The 21,620-nt window shown below is 45.0% G+C and overlaps 1 protein-coding gene across 1 annotated transcript in view; it reads left to right on the top strand.

Annotated features, from left to right (window-relative positions):
- SPG11 (SPG11 vesicle trafficking associated, spatacsin) overlaps positions 1-5,166 on the top strand; it is a 123,978-nt gene extending 118,812 nt beyond the window's left edge. Inside the window, 1 exon segment of the mRNA XM_073618255.1 lies at positions 1,556-5,166. Coding sequence (XP_073474356.1) covers positions 1,556-1,736 — 181 coding nt within the window. The 3' untranslated portion in view covers positions 1,737-5,166.
- The last annotated feature ends 16,454 nt before the right edge of the window (positions 5,167-21,620 follow it).

Here is a 21,620-nt window from a genome sequence, read left to right as displayed (position 1 = left end):
CACCAACAATGGGGCACTATTCCTTCCACTGACACCAACAATGGGGCACTATTCCTTCCACTGACACCAACAATGGGGCACTATTCCTTCCACTGACACCAACTATGGGGCACTATTTGTCCCAATGACACCCAACAATGGGGCACTATTCCTTAAACTAACTGTGACAAGGGGGGGGATAATTCTTCTTACTGATATAAATGAAATGGAACACTATTTCTCCCACTGACACCAATAATGGAACACTATGCCTTCTACTGATTCCAACAAGGTGGCATAATTTGTTCAAATTATAAATATTATGGGGCACTATTCTTCCCACTGACATCAACGATGGAGCTCTGCTCCACACACTGACACTAGAAATGGGGCACTATTCCTTCCACTGCTTCCACCAAGGGGGCATAATTCCTTCAACTGATATAAATGATGGAGCACTCACTATTCCTCCCACTGACACCAATGATGGGACACTATTCCTTCTACTGATACCAATGATGGGGCACTCTTCCGCCCACTGATACCAATCATGGGGCATTATTCCTCCCACTGACACCAATGATGGGACACTATTCCTTCCACTGATAACAATGATGAGGCACTATTCCTCCCACTGACACCAATGATGGGGCACTATTCCTCATACTGATACCAATGATGGGGCATTATTCCTCCCACTGACACCAATGATGGAACATTATTCCTTCTACTGATACCAATGATGGGGCATTATTCCTCCCACTGACACCAATGATGGGGCACTATTCCACCCACTGATACCAGTGATGGTGTACTATTCCTCCCACTCCCACTGACGGGGCACTATTCCTCCCACTGACACCAATGATGGGGCACTATTCCTCCCACTGACACCAATGATGGGGCACTATTCCTCCTACTGACACCAATGATGGGGCACTATTCCTCCCACTGACACCAATGATGTGGCACAATTCCTCCCACTGACACCAATGATGGGAACACTATTCCTCCCACTGATACCAATGATGGGGCACTATTCCTCCCACTGATACCAATGATGGGGCACTATTCCTCCCACTGACACCAATGATGGGGCACTATTCCTTCCACTGACACCAATGATGGGGGACTATTCCTCCCACTGACACCAACGATGGGGTACTATTCCTCCCACTGATACCAATGATGGGGCACTATTCCTCCCACTGATCTGTATCTGTTTACTTGGCGTAACATCATCTTTCACATTATACAAAAAAATGGGGGTAACTTTCCTGTTTTTTTTTTTTTTTTGTTTATTTATTTTTTTAAAGTGTGTTTTTTACCCCAAAAAATGGCATTTTAAAGACTGCTGCGCAAATACGGTGTGACATAAAATATTGCAATGATATGTCATTTTATTCTCTAGGGTCTCTGCTAAAAAATATATATATATAATGTTTGGGGGTTCTAGGTAATTTTCTAGCAAAAAATACTCATTTAAATTTGTAATCAAAAAGTTCCAGAAAAGACCTGGTCTTAAAGTGGCAAGACATGCAGATGTGTATCTAATGTGTGGGTTTTTTTTTTTCAGATGTAAAGTGAACCCCCCGGGAGGGACTGGACTGCAGAACCTGAGACGTGTCATCTCTTGTTGCAAGGACATTAACCTGCAATACAATCTGGCTATTGAGAACAATTTCTACGAAATCACTGATGTCCTGATGAGAGACTCTCAGACACGCTGTTGTCTCACTGATATGCTGTCTCAGTAATACAAACTGGAGCCGTTCTAACATTATGTGATCACAGTGATAAGATGACGCAATCATCACGGTGATAAGATGACGCAATAATCACAGCGATAAGATGACTCAATAATCACGGCGATAAGATGACGCAATCATCATCACGGCGATAAGATGACGCAATCATCAACAAAGTGATAAGATGACGCAATCATCATCAAAGTGATAAGATGACGCAATCATCATCAAAGTGATAAGATGACGCAATCATCATCAAAGTGATAAGATGACGCAATCATCATCAAAGTGATAAGATGACGCAATCATCATCAAAGTGATAAGATGACGCAATCATCATCAAAGTGATAAGATGACGCAATCATCATCAAAGTGATAAGATGACGCAATCATCATCAAAGTGATAAGATGACGCAATCATCATCAAAGTGATAAGATGACGCAATCATCATCAAAGTGATAAGATGACGCAATCATCATCAAAGTGATAAGATGACGCAATCATCATCAAAGTGATAAGATGACGCAATCATCACAGTGATAAGATGACGCAATAATCACAGTGATAAGAGAATATACAATTTTTGCACCTTCTTTTAATTTACTCAATACAGTGTTGCCAAATGTATCTGTAGTCCATCCAATGACATCATCTCAATCAGCTAATTTACATTCTTTAAATTATCTCATATTAAAGTGGAACTAAACCCCTCCTATCCTTTTCAGCAAAGGCAGCTGCCATCTTTCGCCAATGGCTGCACTGCTATCAGTCTATGCAACCAAGACCTGAGACAGCGGGTGGAGCGGGTGTGCTCGCGGGTGTGCTCGTCTCCGTCGCTGGAAAGATTGGGTAAGTAAAAAGGGGGGAGGGGCTGCCACATCACAGGAAGTTTTTCACCTTAATGCATAGAATGCAAACCACCTTGAGGGTTTACAACTCCCTTTAAGCTGACCATAGATGGATCCAAGTTCAGCTGGTTCAGCAGGGACGGTCTGAATTTCCATCCATCTGTGGCCATTACTAATTGACTTCTCTTGAGCGGGACTGTTGGAAAACAGTGGCTGCAGCCAATCGCCTGCGAAGAGGAGGAGTTACTGCCGTCAGAATACAATCGTGCAGCAGGGAGGATACCCCCCCCCATCCACCTCAGTTGTGTTAATGGGGGAATCCGCTTTTTTTTTTTTTTGATCCGGCGCCTGGCAGATTAAAAAACAATCCATCTATGGGAAGTTTTAGGCCCCTTTTACACGGGTGGAATCCATTTAAGCGGATCCGCCTGCTCCGCGGGGGGATCTCTCCACTGACCCCAGATGACAGGTCCGTGTCCACTCCGCCATACAGAGCAGACACGGACACAGCCCGCTGTTCTCTATGACTGCATGTCCGTTTCCAATCTGATTTGTCATCCGGTCCACCCGAAGGATGGCGAACGTATCCCCATACGTCTGTTTTAAGCTGGCCCAAAGGATGTTTGTGAAGTGCCTGGAAACCTTGAACCTTTTAGCCCTGGTTCACACCAGTGCGGCTTTGAAATCGCGCTACTTCAGTGCAATTTCAAAGCCGCGGATTAGTGCGATTTGCACCTCCATTTTTATTGAGACTTCATTTAACAGAAGTCTTTGCAAGTCGCAAATAAATAACCCAAAAAGTAGCGCAGGAACCTTTTTCAAAGTCGCTGCAACTTGAGTCGCAACGATTTGAATGCTTCCATTGCAGGCAGTGGGCTGCGACTTGTCAATGCGATTTTGAACTGTCAAATCACACCGGTGGGAACCAGGGCTTAAGGGCCTCTCTTGCCCGGCTTTTGTTCGCTTCAGAACTGCTTCTCCCCCTAAACAAGTCCGCGGGAATGTAAAAGCGGCTGAAGCAGATCAAACGCATGTCAACTGCACCTGAAACAAATCCTGAATGATCTCCGTAACGTCCCAATCTGATGTTAGAAACATTTTCCCATCAAAGCCGTTCAACACAGACCCTGAGACTCCGTTCACACATACGCGATTGGAATTCGCCGAAAAAACGCAGGACGAGTTTGAGATGCCATTATACCTTAATGGCACCCTAAACACTGTGCGATTTTCCTGCTCGCGAAGTTCTGGAACTTGTTTTGGGCAACACGTGTCGTGCAATTTAGTTAATGAATACAAGGCTTCCTCTTATTGGCTGAGATGGGGATTGTGACGTCACCCACCATTTAGGAGAAGCCTTGTATTTTTTATCAATGAATACAAGGCTTCCTCTTATTGGCTGAGATGGGGATTGTGACGTCACCCGTCATTCAGGAAAAGCCTTGTATTTTATTCTATTAATGAATACAAGGCTTCCTCTTATTGGCTGAGATGGGGATTGTGACGTCACCCACCATTTAGGAGAAGCCTTGTATTTTTTTCTATCAATGAATACAAGGCTTCCTCTTATTGGCTGAGATGGGGATTGTGACGTCACCCACCATTTAGGAGAAGCCTTGTATTTTTTTCTATCAATGAATACAAGGCTTCCTCTTATTGGCTGAGATGGGGATTGTGACGTCACCCGTCATTCAGGAAAAGCCTTGTATTTTATTCTATTAATGAATACAAGGCTTCCTCTTATTGGCTGAGATGGGGATTGTGACGTCACCCACCATTTAGGAGAAGCCTTGTATTTTTTTCTATCAATGAATACAAGGCTTCCTCTTATTGGCTGAGATGGGGATTGTGACGTCACCCACCATTTAGGAGAAGCCTTGTATTTTTTTCTATCAATGAATACAAGGCTTCCTCTTATTGGCTGAGATGGGGATTGTGACGTCACCCACCATTTAGGAGAAGCCTTGTATTTTTTTCTATTAATGAATACAAGGCTTCCTCTTATTGGCTGAGATGGGGATTGTGGCGTCACCCGTCATTTAGGAGAAGCCTTGTATTTTTTTCTATCAATGAATACAAGGCTTCCTCTTATTGGCTGAGATGGGGATTGTGGCGTCACCCGTCATTTAGGAGAAGCCTTGTATTTTTTTCTATTAATGAATACAAGGCTTCCTCTTATTGGCTGAGATGGGTATTGTGACCTCACCCACCTTTTAGGAGAAGCCTTGTATTTTTTTATCAGTGAATAAACTTCTTCTTTTGGGAATTGCGTGTTGCGCAATTTTTGTTTGCGAGATTGCAGCGTGATTTGTTGCACGGCAAAATCGCAACGTACTTAGCGTGCCATCAAGAAATAATGGCCTCGCAAACACGTCCTGCGCTGTGCTGCGATTCCGCCCAGCGATTCAAAATGCCCATGTGTGAACGGAGCCTTAAACCTCATTCACACGGGCGTAAGTAAGCGTTCACTTGTGCGAGGGCGGCATTTTCCTGCACGGGGATGCACAGATGTTCAGGCATTCCTATTCACGTCCATTGGAACTCAGTGGCTGCTCCCAATTTGACATCTGTGCGGGTGCATGCGGGTCCCCCAAACGCACACAGGGGTTCCGTGTATCCCCTTGCTGGCAAACACGACCCTCACACTTAAACGCACACCGGTGTGAACGAGGCAGAAGGCCTGCCACATGCAGGAAAGAAATTTGCTCGATTCCCCCATCAGCACAGACAGTCTTGATGCGGGAATCCTTCCTGCCGAGCTATTGTCCCCATCCCGGCAAGGGGCCAGGGGAAGACAGTGATTAGTGGTAGCGGCTGTAGCTGCCGCTAGCGATAATCGTAAGTAAAACCCAGCATGCTGGTTGTACCCAAGTTAATCGATCGATCAACTTGGTACATTCAGCCCAAACACGGTTTGAATCTCATCCGCAGGGCCACTGAGAACTCCTGTACTGGGCCCGGGCACCATCAGTTCAAAAGGGGGGGAGCCCAGGCACCAGGGAGGCCGTACTGTCTTATTGCAGACATTGGTCCTTTTCTGCCTTCCCCTGCAGCATTGCCAGCTTCTCCTCTTCTTTCTCCCTCCAGCTGTACTGCCGGGGGATTGGTCCTAGCGCATGCGCCCCTTCCATCTGCTTTCTGGCCCCGCCCCCCCGTATGCCCCGTTCCCTCCACAGCACTAACGGCTTCCCCCTCTCCTCTGCAGCCACCAGCTACTGTGGGCACAAAGGGAGATGTTTCAGGATAGAGAGCGGGTGAGGAGGCCGGTAAATATGTAATTTACTGGCCCCTTCCTTTCCTGAATGAACACAGTGAGCAATTGGTGCCAATCACCCCTGTGTCCATTCATCAATGACGAATAGTAAACAGTGTTTACTATGCTTCAGTTTGTGAATGAGCAGGAAGCTTCAGAGCGCTTAATATTCATCTGTGCAGCTCAGTCTGTAGAGAAAGGGATTGATAAATCAATGTCCTTCGTTACTTTCGGCTGGGGGGGGGGGCTGTCAGGTAGGATGTATGGGGCCCCCGTGAGTCATCCTGGTTTCTGCTGAACTGGCCGAGATTGGAACCGTGTATGGCCTAAGTGCGATGTCAGATGGGAGCGTGTATGACCTCCTAGGACCCTTCCAGGTGCAGATGGGTGGGCAGTGTGATAGGCTGACATTAGACAGCAAATAATGGGGATGGAACCACAAATGTAACATAAAACTGCCAGGCATTCCATTGACAAAATGTGCCGCAAATGGCAGCGTGCCGCATTGTAGCAGGATCGCCCACAATGAGGAATGCTGGGTATTCCAAGGGCAGGCTCTGTGGTCTCATCACCCTTGCTGCAAAAGTGTTTATTCATCTGATGTGGAAGGTCTGGGAAGATTATGCTCAGAACCATAGGCGTGCGCAAGGGGTGTGCCTGGGCACACCCTAATCCTGGAGTTGGCAACTCATCAATTGTGGGCAGGTGACAGGTAAGCTGAAATCCTTACTTGCCGACCCCCAGAACCTGGATAGGTGGCTGGAGTGGAACATAAGGGACCGCTCTGTATTTTCTTCTGCAGCAGCTGAAAGTAGGCTTCTCCTCCTCTTCCTCTCGCCGATATTCAGCTGCCATGGGAGGAAAATACAGGGGATTGGCACCAATGTATGCCACCCCTCTTGTCCCAGTTCCTTTTCTTTCTGCTGCTCAGGTCCCCCTGTGTGCTCACCTACTCCCCCCCATTGTTTTAGGATGACGAGTGGGGAAGAGGCCAGTTAATATGTCACAAAGGCATATATATTGGAGCTTTGTGGTGCACACCCTAATACAATAGGCTGCGCACACCTATGCTCAGAACAGTGTTAGCAAACCCATCCCACATGCTGCTGTTTCTTGCTGATAAGCCACCACCAGTTCCTGCTCCACCCATCCCCCCCCCTCCAAAAAAGTGTAAGTTCACCTTTAGCAACATATTCCAAATAGTGCACCCCCCCCATGCAATTCCATATCCTCAGAATAGTACATACCGGTGTTCCTTCTTTTTTTTTAATAATATGCCTACCCCCATTACACATGTGCTGGCCCCTTGATCCCCCTCCGTTGTACCATTACAGGATGGGCTTGACATTACAATGGTGCTGCTGCTCCGGGCCCTTCAAACTGCACTCATGCGCAGTTCGCTCTCTCCTTCTCTAGCTGAGCTCACTAAGTTCAGCTACTGTCGAACCTTGGATTATGAGCATAATGCGTTCCAGGAGAATGCACTTGTATATATAAGCGAGTTTCACCATAGAAGTCAATGGAAAGAAGATAATTTGTTCCGCATTGACTTCTATTGCATGCAATACCGCATGTGGCCAGAGGTGGGGGGGGGGGGGGCGCTGGAGAGCCTCGGAAATACTTGGGGACAGCTCGGCTGAACTCGGAAAGGCTCGGAAACGGAGTATTTCCGAACGGCTCCGAACCATTCCGAGTGTCACCGGCGCCCCCCGCACCTCTGGCCAAATGCGGTACTGCACCGCCCATTAGCTTGAATTCTGCTTGTTTCGTGAGACAACACTCGCAAACCGAGTCAGAATTATAAAAATTAAAAGTTGCTCGTCTTTCAAAACGCTCGTTAACCACGTTACTCGTTGACCAAGGGTCCACTGTACAGACCAACAGAGCGCACTGCTCATGTGTGCAATTTGAATGTCCCAGAGTGGCTGCTAGAGGGCACAGCAAACAGCAGGATGGGGGGGGGGGGGGTGGGCCGTTGAGGGGCCAGTGTTTTTTGCAGAAAGGAACCCTCGCATGTGTAATGGGGGTAGGTGCAGTATTTGAAAAAGTAGGAGCTGTAGGGGTTCAATTCTACTGGCATGTTCTATTCAGGAGATATGGAATTGCACGGGGGGGGGCTTTTAGGAAAATGTTGATGAAAGTGAACTTTACGATGACCTAACACAGGGGGCTCCAAACTTTCTAAACATAGGGCCAGTTTACTGTCCTTTAGGCTTCAGGGGGCCGAACTGTGGGAGCAGAAAATGCCCTGGTATCAGTGGGGGGTAAGCCATGTCCCATCATTGGTGTCAATGGAAACGTGTCCCATCATTGGTGTCAGTGGCAATCAAAGGGCCGCATCTGGACCCCGGGCCATGAGTTTGGAGATCACTGGCCTAACATATACACTATATTTAAAAAGTATTGGGACGCCTGCCTTTAAATGCACATGAACTTTAATGACATCCCAGTCTTAGTCCGTAGGGTTCAATATTGAGTTGGCTCCGCCCTTTGCAGCTATAACAGCTTCAGCTCTTCTGGGAAGGCCGTCCACAAGGTTTAGGAGGGTGTCTATGGGAATGTTTGATCATTCTTCCAGAAGCGCATTTGTGAGGTCAGGCACTGATGTTGGACGAGAAGGCCTGGCTCGCAGTCTGCACTCTAATTCATCACCAAATGTGTTCTATCTGGTTGAGGTCAGGACTCTGTGCAGGCCAGTCAAGTTCCTCCAAATCATTTGGGGGAGGAGGGATTATGGTTTGGGGTTGTTTTTCAGGGGTTGGGTTGGGCCCCTTAATTGAACTCTTAAGAGCATACCAAGACATTTTGGATAATTTCATGCTCACAACTTTGTGTGAACAGTTTGGGGATGGCTCCTTCCTGTTCCAACATGACTGCGCACCAGTGCACAAAGCAAGGTCCATAAAGACATGGATGAGCGAATTTGGGGTGGAGGAACTTGACTGGCCTGCACAGAGTCCTGACCTCAACCCGATACAACACCTTTGGAATGTATGAAATTGTCCAGAATGTCTTGGAATGCTGACGCCTTAAAAGTTCCCTTCACTGGAACTAAGAGGCCAAGCCCAAACCATGAAAAACAACCCCACATCATAATCCCCCTTCTACCAAATGATTTGGACCAGTGCACAAAGCAAGGTCCATAAAGACATGGAGGAGCTAGTTTGGGGTGGAGGAACTTGATTGGCCTGCACAGTGTCCTAACCTCAACCTGATACAACACCTTTGGGATGAATTAGAGTGGAGACTGCGATCCAGACCTTCATGTCCAACATCAGTGCCTGACCTCACAAATGCTGTTCTGGAAGAATGATCAAACATTCCCATAGACACCCTCCTAAACCTTGTGGACGGCCTTCCCAGAAGAGTTGAAGCTGTTATAGCTGCAAAGGGCGGAGCCAACTCAATATTGAACCCTACGGACTAAGACTGGGATGCCATTAAAGATCATGTAAAGGCAGGCGTCCCAATACTTTTGGTAATGTAGTGTGTGTGCGGGTGGGAAAACGGTGGACTTTAACGCTCTCACACCCCACATATGCCTCACTGCACAGAGACTGTAAAAGACAGCTCTCGGTCCCTGCTAATGATTGGTAGCCAGCGGGGCCGGTTTCTGATCACGTGACCCACAATGATAACCAATCACAGTGGTCATGTGATCAGCTGATCTTTCCCGTCCCTTGGCATTCAGAACCTTTTAAAGGGACAGCGGAGTGGGCAGGAAAGGATTATAGTATTAGATAAACAATGTTACTTTTCTTCTGTAAACGACAAATCTTTCCATCCCCCGTGTCTTGGAGATGAACAAAGGCGGATATGTTTGTAGTCCAGCCCGGGCTTTACATTTTCTCTGAACAAAGCTCTGTTCTCCTGTATATATAGTATATCTTAAGGGGATTTCTAAAAAAAAAACTGAGCTACTCTGTAAAATTGCCATATTTTGTAATGTATAATGTAACATTGTTATAAAAAATAACTTTTCAATTGCAGTCTTGAACACGCTATGATTTCCTAAAACGGCATGCTTGTGTTACCGGCTGACCCCCATAAGTCTGCACCGAGCCCCCCATCTCTGTCTCCGGGGGGTGCTGATGTGAGCCTGTCATCTTTCCCTATATACAGCGGCTAAAATAAGTATTGAAGACGTCACCATTTTTCTAGGTAAATCTATTTCTAAAGGTTCTATTGACATGAAATGTTCCCCACATGTCGGTAACAACCCATCCAATCCATACATACAAAGACACCAAAACTAATCCGTTCAGAAATTAAGTTCTGTGTAATAAAATGGAAGGACACAGGGAAGAAGTATTGAACACGCTAAACTGAAATGTATTTAATACTTGGTACAAAATCCTTCATTGGTAATGACGGCTTCAAGACGCCTCCTGTATGGAGAAACGAGTCGCATGCGTTGCTCAGGTGTGATTTTGGCCCCATTCTACCACACAAACAGTCTTCAAATCTTGAAGGTTCTGAGAGCCTCTTCTATGAACTCTGATCTTTAGTTCTTTCCATAGATTTTCTATTTGATTTAAGTCAGGTGATTGGATGGGCTATTCTAGCAGCTTTATTTTCTTTCTCCTTGGCTTTCTGTTTGGGATCATTGTCCTCCTGAGATGTCCTCCTGAGATGTCCTCCTGAGATGTCCTCCTGAGATGTCCTGAGATGTCCTCCTGAGATGTCCTCCTAAGATGTCCTCCTGAGATGTCCTCCTGAGATGTCCTAAGATGTCCTCCTGCGATGTCCTCCTGAGATGTCCGCCCTCGTTTCATCTTCATCATCCTGGTAGATGGCAGCAGATTTTTTATCACCATTCATCCTTCCTTCAACGATATGAAGTTTGCCAGTACCGTATGCTGAAAAACAGCCCCGCCCCCACACCATGATGTTCCCACCTCCAAACCTCACTGTTGGTATGGGGGGTGTTTTTGGGGTGATGTGCCATGTGACCTCCAAACATGGTGTGTATTATGGCATCCAAAGAGTTCTATTTTGATCTCATCTGACCAGACGATATTCTCCCCGTATTTCACAGGCTTGTCTAAATGTTGTGCAGCAATGGAGTCTTGCGTGGTGAGCGTGCACACAGGCTATGGCGGGTGAGGGCATTACTTATTTTGTACCTGCTAATTCCAGGTCTTTCTGAAGCTCTCCACAAGTGGTTGTTGGCTCTTGGACAACTCTTTGGATAATTATTTTCGTTCCTCTGCCAGAAATCTTGTGAGGAGCACCTGGTTAGGGCCAGTTTATGGTGAAATGCTGTTCTTTCAACTTCCAGATTATGGCCCCAACAGTGCTCACTGGAACATTCAGAAGTTTAGAAATCCCCCTGTAACCAATGCCATCGGTATATTTTGCAACAATAAGGTTGCGAAGGTCTTGAGGAAGCTCTTTGCTTTTACCCATCATGAGATGTTTCTTGTGTGACACCTTGGTAATAAGACACCTTTTTATAGGCCATCAGTTGAGACCGAACCAGCTGATAATAATTTGCACCGACAAGGGGCAGGATTGCTTTCTAATTACTGATAGATTTCAGTTTGTGTCTTAGCTTTCCATGCCTTTTTGCACCTCCCTTTCTTCATATGTCCAATACTTTTTTTCCCTGTGTCCTTCCATTTTGTTACAGAACTTCATTTCTGAACTTATTCGTTTTGGTGTCTTTATATGTGTGTATGGATTGGATGGGTTGTTACTGACACGTGGGGAACATTTCATGTCAATAGCAGCTGTAGAAATATATTTACCTACAAAAATGGTGACGTGCTCAATACTTATTTTACCCGCTGTATGTATATATACACAGTGTGTAATACTACTACTCCAACCATACATCATTACATTACATACATACATAACTATATAAAGGAGTTCATAGATGTGCTCTTTGTCCAATTTAGACTCATCACTATTTTTAGCTTGTGTTTTATTTTCACATGCATTTTTAGTATTTGTTTGTGCCATATATATATATATATATATATATATATATATATATATATATATATATATATATACACACACAAGTTCATTTGTCATCATTTATGCACTTATTACTTTCAGTGTTTGTCTGCATACTACTTCCTTCACCATTTTTGATTCACCAGTTGAATACCTACTCCCAAAGGTGATCCTGGGGGGGTTTGTGTTCCCTAAGCGCTGCATTTTATATTTTTTATTTTCATACACAATTCATCACGTTGCTGATGCTAGCTGCTGATTTGTATTATTTTCACATATTTTTTATATATAGTATCTCACAAATGTAAGTACACCCCTCACGTTTTTGTAAATATTTTCTTCTATCTTTTCATGTGACAACACTGAAGAAATGACACTTGTCTACAATGTAAAGTAGTGAGTGTACAGCTTGTATAACAGTGTAAATTTGCTGTCCCCTCAAAATAAGTCAACACACAGCCATTAATGTCTAAACCACTGGCAACAAAAGTCAGTACACCCCTAAGTGAAAATGTCCAAATTGGGCCCAAAGTGTCAATATTTTGTGTGGCCACCATTATTTTCCAGCAATGCCTTAACCCTCTTGGGCATGGAGGTCACCAGAGCTTCACAGGTTGTCACTGGAGTCCTCTTCCACTCCTCCATGACGACATCACGGAGCTGGTGGATATTAGAGACCTTGCACTCCTCTACGTTCCGTTTGAAGATGCCTCACAGATGCTCAATAGGGTTTAGGTCTGGAGACATGCTTGGCCAGTCCATCACTTTTAACCTCAGCTTCTTTAGCAAGGCAGTGGTGGTCTTGGAGGTGTGTTTGGGGTGGTTATCATGTTGGAATACTGCCCTGCGGTCCAGTCTCTGAAGGGAGGGGATCATGCTCTGCTTCAGTATGTCACAGTACATGTTGGCATTCATGGTTCCCTCAATGATCTGTAGCTCCCCAGTGCCGGCAGCACTCATGCAGCCCCAGACCATGACACTCCCACCACCATGCTTGACTGTAGAGACACACTTGTCTTTGTACTCCTCACCTGGTTGCCTCCACACACGCTTGTCACCATCTGAACCAAATAAGTTTATCTTGGTCTCATCAGACCACAGGACATGGTTCCAGTAATCCATGTCTTTAGTCTGCTTGTCTTCAGCAAACTGTTTGCGGACTTTCTTGTGCGTCATCTTTAGAAGAGGCTTCCTTCTGCGATGACAGCCATGCAGACCAATTTGATGCAGTGTGCGGCGTATGGTCTGAGCACTGACAGGCTGACCCCCCACCCCTTCAACCTCTGCAGCAATGCTGGCAGCACTCATACGTCTATTTCCCAAAGACAACCTCTGGATATGACACTGAGCACGTGACCTCAACTTCTTTGGTGGACCATGGCGAGGCCTGTTCTGAGGGGAACCTGTCCTGTTATACCGCTGTATGATCTTATCAAATATAAATGTATCGTAGCAAAGAGTGGTACTGTGGATACATAAGCAATATAGAGGTGCCGTGTCTTAAAACTAGTATAGCGAAAAGAGGGGGAGGGACTTTGGACTTTATAGGCACAGTAACACAAAATATATTATAAAAATAGTTTATTGAAAAAACATAAATAAACACTGATTATTAAAAAAAACACAAATCATCTATATGATGATTAATAAAGTTGTTGCTATGCAAAATCATCTCAATATATAGGGACTTGGGCATGGGGGTAACTATCCAAGGTGGGTAGATGTCCGAGGTTGTGGCTGGACAGCAGATCTTACTTATCCTGTTAGCCACAACTTTTCCTGAAGAAGCGTGAAGACACGTGCAACATGTTGAGCATTTTTCTGATATGAGATAATTCCTTGTTGATCTGCTGTCCAGCCACAACTTCGGACATCTACCCACCTTGGATAGTTACCCCCATGTCCGAGTCCCTATGTATTGAGATGGTTTTGCATAGCAACAGCTTTATTAAGTATTTTTGCATATAGATGATTTGTGGTTTTTTAATAATCAGTGTTTATTTATGTTTTTTCAATAAAATATTTTTATAATATATTTTGTGTTGCTGTGCCTATAAAGTCCAAAGTCCCTCCCCCTTTTTTCGCTATGCTGTATGGTCTTGGCCACCGTGCTGCAGCTCAGTTTCAGGGTCTTGTCAATCTTCTTATCTTTATGTAGAGCAACAATTCTTTTTTTTCAGATCCTCAGAGAGTTCTTTGCCATGAGGTGCCATGTTGAACTTCCAGTGACCAGTATGAGAGAGTGAGAGCGATAACACCAAATTTAACACACCTGCTCCCCATTCACACCTGAGACCTTGTAACGCTAACGAGTCACATGACACCGGGGAGGGAAAATGGCTAATTGGGCCCAATTTGGAGATTTTCACTTAGGGGTGTACTGACTTTTGTTGCCAGCGGTTTAGACATTAATGGCTGTGTGTTGAGTTATTTTGAGGGGACAGCAAATTTACACTGTTATACAAGCTGTACACTCACTACTTTACATTGTAGACAAGTGTCATTTCTTCAGTGTTGTCACATGAAAAGATAGAAGAAAATATTTACAATAATGTGACTGAGGGGTGTACTGACTTTTGTGAGATACTGTATATATACACACACATACATGCATACAAGAATCGTGGACGCATTGTTTCTCTCATTACAATATAATGTATAAATACATAAGGGGGATATTATATTACACAGAATTTATATAGCACCAACAGTTTGCACAGTGCTTTACAATGTAGAGGGGGGACAGTACAATTACAATACAGGAGGGCCCGGCTCATAGAGCTTACATTCTAAAGGGGCGAATTCTGGAGATGTTACGGAGGTTACGGCAGCAAGATTGAGCCAGTGATTGGATGTGGGGGGCTGATGGGGAGGTCACAGTCTAGGATTAAAAATAAATAAATCTGGCGCTTTCTCAGTGACCAAAGTGCTAATGTTAAATAATATAATTAAATAAATCCTCAAATAATATAATTAAATAAATCCTCAAGTGATAATAAAATTATATCCAAATATACGCAAACAAATAAAACAATTCATCTATGGCCAAAAATGATAAAGTGCTAAGTGCAAAGAATCTTCAATAAAGACATTTTTTCATAAATAAATGTTATCAATCACAGTGCAAAGTAATACTATATAATCAAAATTAATAGTGCAAAAATGATCAATGAGTTCATAAATAAGTTAAATATTTAAAGTGCAATAAAACAGTGCAATAATAACTTGTAACAAAACAAAGGTCCATAAAGGGCTTGGTGCAGTAAATCTTCAGTGCACGGAATAGTTCATAAACTGTGTCACCGATCACAATGCAAACCAATATATACAATTCCTAAATAGTGCTTTCACCATCCGTGTGTAAAGTGTGCCCCAGCCTCTCACCTCAAAGGAAGATCCCTACGGGTCTAGTCGCATTTGTGATGAATCTCTCATAAGTATCCACACCAGTAAGCTCTTTCCTTGTAATCCTCTGCTAGATCAGACTAGCAGTCTTCTCAGATACAGGCAGGGATTTCCACTAAAACATAACTATCTCCTCCACCTCCTCCACTTTTCTCCAATAAGGCGCATGTAATAAAAATAAGTCTCCATGTGCAGCATTCCAATACAAATATTTTATTAAAAACATAGTAACTCACATATAGATTCACAATCCTCAGCTTTCACATATATAAGGGACTTCTGGTCTCTCGGCCGCGACTGGAAGTGACGTTCACCCGGCTCCTCCCTATGCGTTACGTCACTGCTCATGTGACTTCATCAAAGGTAAACCCTTAAAGGGTAAAGGAGGGCCTGTAGACGTGGTGTATCTGGATTTTGCTAAAGTATTTGACACAGTTCCCCATAAATGTTTACTGTACAAAATAAGGTCCGTTGGCATGGACCATAGGGTGAGTACATGGATTGAAAACTACAAGGATGAGTTCAGAGGGTGGTGATAAATGGGGAGTACTCGGAATGGTCAGGGGTGGGTAGTGGATGATTTGTGGATGATACTAAACTAAGCAGGGCAATAACTTCTCCGCAGGATGTGGAAACCTTGTAAAAATATCTGAACAAATTCATGGGGTGGGCAACTACACGGCAAATGAGGTTTAATGTAGAAAAATAATACATTTGGGTGGCAAAAATATGAATGCAATCTATACACTGAGGGGGGGGGGGGGACCTCTGAGGGAATCTAGGATGGAAAAGGACCTGGTGGTCCTAGTAGATGATAGGCTCAGCAATGACATGCAATGCCAAGCTGCTGCTAACAAAGCAAACAGAATATTGGCATTAAAAAGAGGATCAACTCCAGAAATAAAACGATAATTCTCCCGCTCTACAAGACTCTGGTCCAGCCGCACCTGGAGTATGCTCTCCAGTTCTGGGCACCAGTCCTCAGGAAGGATGTACTGGAAATGGAGCGAGTACAAAGAAGGACAACAAAGCTAATAAAGGGTCTGGAGGATCTTAGTTATGAGGAAAGGTTGCGAGCGTTGAACTTATTCTCTCTGGAGAAGAGACACTTGAGAGGGGATATGATTTCAATTCACAAATACCGTACTGGTGACCCCACAATAGGGAGAAAACTTTTTCGCGGAGGGGAGTTTAACAAGACTCGTGGCCATTCACTAAAATTAGAAGAAAAAAGGTTTAACCTTAAACTACGTAGAGGGTTCTTTACTGTAAGAGCGGCAAGGATGTGGAATTCCCTTCCACAGGCGGTGGTCTCAGCGGGGAGCATTGATAGTTTCAAAAAAACTATTAGATAAGCACCTGAATGACCGCAATATACAGGGATATATAATGTAATACTGACATATAATCACACACATAGGTTGGACTTGTGTCTTTTTTCAACCTCACCTACTATGTAACTATGTAACATTTGCACTTTGGTCACTGAGAAAGCGCCACATTTATTTATTTTTAATTCTCACTGTGCGGAAACATATTTTGTGTTGGCAGCTACTCACTAGTGTTAGTTATTGGTTTGCGCATTAGTACATTCATACTATCAGAGCCTAGGATTACACCCAGCACCCTGGCATGTGTGGAGGGAGCAATGGTTGTGCCGTTGATCTTAATGGTAAAGTCATGGGGGGGGGAGGGGATAGGAGAGGAAGAAATATAACAAGCTCAGTTTTAGAAAGATTAAGTTTCAGGAAGTGGTGTGACATCCATACCGATATGTCATTCAGTAAATTTGTGATCCGTGAGGAGATCGAGGGGGTGAGTTGAGGAGTGGAGAGATAGATCTGGGTGTGGTCGGCGTAGAGGTGGTATTGGAAGCCATGGGAGGTTATCAACTGGCCCAGGGAAGAGGTATTAGAGAGAGAATAGGAGGGGCCCAAGGACGGAGCCTTGGGTTAACCCAACAGAAAGAGGAGTGGAGGAGATGGTGTTGTATGCAACACTAAAAGTGCGCTGAGATAGGTAGGAGGAGAACCAGGATAAAGCAGAATCACGAAGACCAAGGGAGTGTTTACTGAGGAGCAGCAGGTGGTCAACTGTGTCGAAGGCAGCAGAGAGGTCCAAGAATATGAGTATGGAGTACTGGTCATTGGTTTTGGCAGATACATGGGATATGATCACCATGTATAAATACATAAGGGGGGATATGATCACCATGTATAAATACATAAGGGGGGATATGATCACCATGTATAAATACATAAGAGGGATATGATCACCATGTATAAATACTGGAAGAATCATCTTTGAGAATGCTCTTGGCAATGTTAACAGGCCAAATAAGGAAAAGGACAAGCTCTAGATGTTTGGCGAATCATTGGGGGGGGGGTTACCAAAACTGGTGCACACAGAATCCAGTGCAGCTCTGCATAGAAACCAATCGGCTTCCAGGTTTTATTGTCGAAGCTTAATTGAACAAGCTGAAGTTAGAAGCTGAATGGTTACTGTCACGGAACGTCCCACACTCCGCTTGAGTGCTTCCGTCATATACCACTTCCTCCCAGTCTGTATACCGATATCAGATATTCCAACCTCTCTGAGCACAAAACAAGGCGACACTTGCTTGTTGCTACCATGAACTCCCTTTATTCAGAACCAGAATACAGTCTTATATACAGGAGAAAATATTACTCTAACAATACAAACGTAACCTAATTAACCTAATTAACATGAGCTAATTAACTAATCCTTTCTACAGCCTAGGTGATTGAGACATGACCTTTTGCCCAGACTGAGTTAATTATCACAGGACATTTCTCACAATAGCAGCAGCTCCAATAGGAGTCGTCCCGTCTCCTACATTGTATAGAGGACAATGTGATCAGCTCATTCAATTAACATAAACACAGGTAGTTGGAATTGATGACACCAGCATCTCCTCACAGGATGTGTCCCAACAGTATAATTCAGTCTTATCATTCTAATATGGCATATAAAGGGTTCCCAGAGTCTGTGTGTTTTGGGGGGACATGGAGCTAATTCCAAAGTAACACCAACCCCAGGGTCCCCAGGCATACAGCTCACAGAGAGCACCATTCCCCCAAATGCTAGGGCCCATAATCGGTGGGCAAGAGGCTTGCGTTCAGTCCCCTCCAATAGCCTCTGTCCCGGGTGAGTCTGTCACAGTTACTATTCACAGCTGCACCAAGTTTAGTAAACCTCCCCCATTGTGTCAAAAGAAATTTGAGAAATTGCAGATCTACCAGGATATACTAACAGGCGCTAGAGGGAACAACTGAAAGGAACAATTTACCGGGCGGACGACATATCTTCCATGCGAGAAGACTGTACTTTTGAATTCTTCTGTTCAAAGCCTTTGACCAGTCTGAAGTTCCCAGCCATTTCTCTTACTAAGAAAAGGACCCTTGACCCACCACACAATCCTGAGCGGGCAAATGCTCAATATGACTGAGTCAGAGACATGGAGAACACTTTGGACTGCTATTTTCAGGAACAATGATTGTCAGAAATTCCGATCGTGTGTACACAATTCCGATGCACAAAATTCCACACATGCTCGGAATCAAGCAGAAGGAGCTGCACTGGCTATTGAACTTAATTTTTCTCGGCTCGCCATACGTGTTGTACGTCACCGCGTTCTTGCCGATCGGAATTTCCGACAACATTTGTGTGCCCATGTGTAGGCAAGACAAGTTTGAGCCAACATCCGTCGGGAAAAAATCCACAGTTTTGTTGTCGGAATGTCCGATCGTGTGTACGAGCCATTAGATTAAAAAACGTGTATTTTTTTACCAAATAATTGCGTTTGAAAAAAAGCTGTGCGAATACCGTGTGACATAAAAAATTGCAACACCTGTAATGTTTTTCCCTAGGGCCTCTGCTTTCAAAAATAAATATAAATATATATATATATATATATATATATATATATATATATAGTCGTATGCAAAAGTTTAGGAACCCCTGACAATTCCCATGATTGACATTTATAAATATTTGGGTGTTTGGATCAACAATTTCACTTTGATCTATCAAATAACTGAAGGACACAGTAATATTTCAGTAGTGAAATGAGGTTTATTTGATTAACAGAAAATGCGCAATATGCATCAAAACGAAATTAGACAGGTGCATAAATTTGGGAACCCCAACAGAAAAATCACATCAATATTCAGTAGAGCCTCCTTTTACAGCCTCTAGAAGCTTCATATAGCCTGTAATGAGTGTCTGGATTCTGGATGAATGTATTTTGGACCATCCCTCCTTACAAAACATCTCCAGTTCAGTTAGGTTTGATGGTTGCCGAGCATGGACAGCCCACATAGGCGTGCGCACAGGGTGTGCCGGGTGTGCCCAGGCACACCCTACTCCCCCCATGCGCATTAGTGTTATCGTTCTGTGAAGCAACAGGAACAGATAACACAGGAAAGATCTCCCTCTTACCAGCTCTGTCATAAGAGAAGTGTTTATCCTTTTCTCTTTCACTGTGCCAGCAGGGAGATCAATGTGCCAGAGTCATATATATGTAGATACATACACCATAGTTGCCAACAGTCCCGATTTTCCCGGGACAATCCCGATTTTGGGACCCTCGTCCCGATTGGAGAGTGTCCCGAATCGGGATTTTCCATAAGGAAAATCGGGAATGTTGTTTTTTTTTTTTTTTTGAGCAGCGGGCTCCAGCAAAATGGCGGCCGGCGCTGCCGCTCTATCTGCCTCTAGTGTTGAGGGGAAGGGGGCTTGATCCGTGCAGCCAATGAAGCGGCTTCTTTGGCTGCACGGCCCCTCCCCTCTCCACTGAAGCGAGCAGAAGACACGGCGCCCGCGCCGTGTCTTCCTGAAAGTTCCCCAGCCCCGTACTGCGCAAGCGCTGCGCCTGCGCAGTACAGGGGGTCCGCCATTGCCGATTGGAACTTTCTCGGCAGAACACCGGCCGCTCCTCCACTGAGCGGGGGCCGGGCTGCATTGAGGGGGGGAGGCTGCACTAACTGAGGGGGGGCTGCACTAACTGAGGGGGGGCTGCAATAACTGAGGGGGGGCTGCACTGAGGGGGGGGCTGCACTAACCGAGGGGGGGCTGCACTGAGGGGGGCTGCACTGAGGGGGAGGCTGCACTAACTGAGGGGAGGCTGCACTAACTGAGGGGGGGCTGCACTAACTGAGGGGGGGCTGCACTAACTGAAGGGGGACTGCACTGAGGGGGGGCTGCATTAACTGAGGGGGGGGCTGCACTAACTGAGGGGGGCTGCACTAACTGAGGGGGGGCTGCACTGAGGGGGGGGAGGCTGCACTAACTGAGGGGGGGCTGCACTGGCGGGGGCACCTGATGCAAGGACAGACTCTGGCGGGGGCACCTGATGCAAGGACAGACTCTGGCGGGGGCACCTGATGCAAGGACAGACTCTGGCGGGGGCACCTGATGCAAGGACAGACTCTGCTGGTGGCAGGCGACGTGGCTAGTGACACGCTCAGGGATCCCACTGATTCGGCATTATGGTGAGTTGAATGATTTAATTTTATATTACAATGTAATAATAGAAATAATGCGCTTCAATCAACCTGACACCATAACAACCATGGTGCCGGGATGATTGAAGCGTTAACACCAGGTGTTTGGAGTATCTTTATCTGCTGATTGTTAAACTTTCTAGAATACACATATTTCTATTGTTGTGTAGGACCTGGGGCTGCTGTCCCGTCATTCCTCTCTCCCCCTCTCCCTCTCCCCCTTTCCCTCTCCCTCTCCATCCCTCATTCATCTCAGACTCTAACCACACCCTCTTGAGCCACGCCAATTTAAGCCACGTCCACTTTCATGCAAGCCACACCCACTTTCCATGCAAGCCACGCCCACTTTCCGCGAAGCGCGCCGCAACTATTATATTTTACTAGACCACACCTACAAACGAATGCCCCGCCTCATAATTATTGATCGGCTCCGCCTACAGCCAAAAAAGTGTCCCACATATTTTTTTTTCAATGTTGGCAACTATGATACACATGCATGTGTGTTTGAGCTTAAGGGTGTACACCCTAATGCATTAGGCTGCGCACACCTATGACAGCCCACTGCAAATCACCCCACAGATGTTCAATGATATTCAGGTCTGGGGACTGGGATGGCCATTCCAGAACATTGTACTTGTTCCTCTGCATAAATGCCCGAGTAGACTTTGAGCAGTGTTTTGGGTCGTTGTTTTGTTGAAATATCCGGCCCCGGCGTAACTTCAACTTTGTGACTGATTCCTCAACATTATTCTCAATATTCTGCTGATATTGAGTGGAATCCATGTGACCCTCAACTTTAACCAGATTCCCAGTACCGGCAATGGCCCCACAGCCACACAGCATGATGGAACCTCCACCAAATTTTACTGTGGGTAACAAGTGTTTTTCTTGGAATGC

This window comes from Aquarana catesbeiana, linkage group LG03, assembly GCF_042186555.1.
Source record: "Aquarana catesbeiana isolate 2022-GZ linkage group LG03, ASM4218655v1, whole genome shotgun sequence".
NCBI lineage: Eukaryota > Metazoa > Chordata > Amphibia > Anura > Ranidae > Aquarana > Aquarana catesbeiana.
This window is presented reverse-complemented; position numbering and strand designations above follow the sequence as displayed.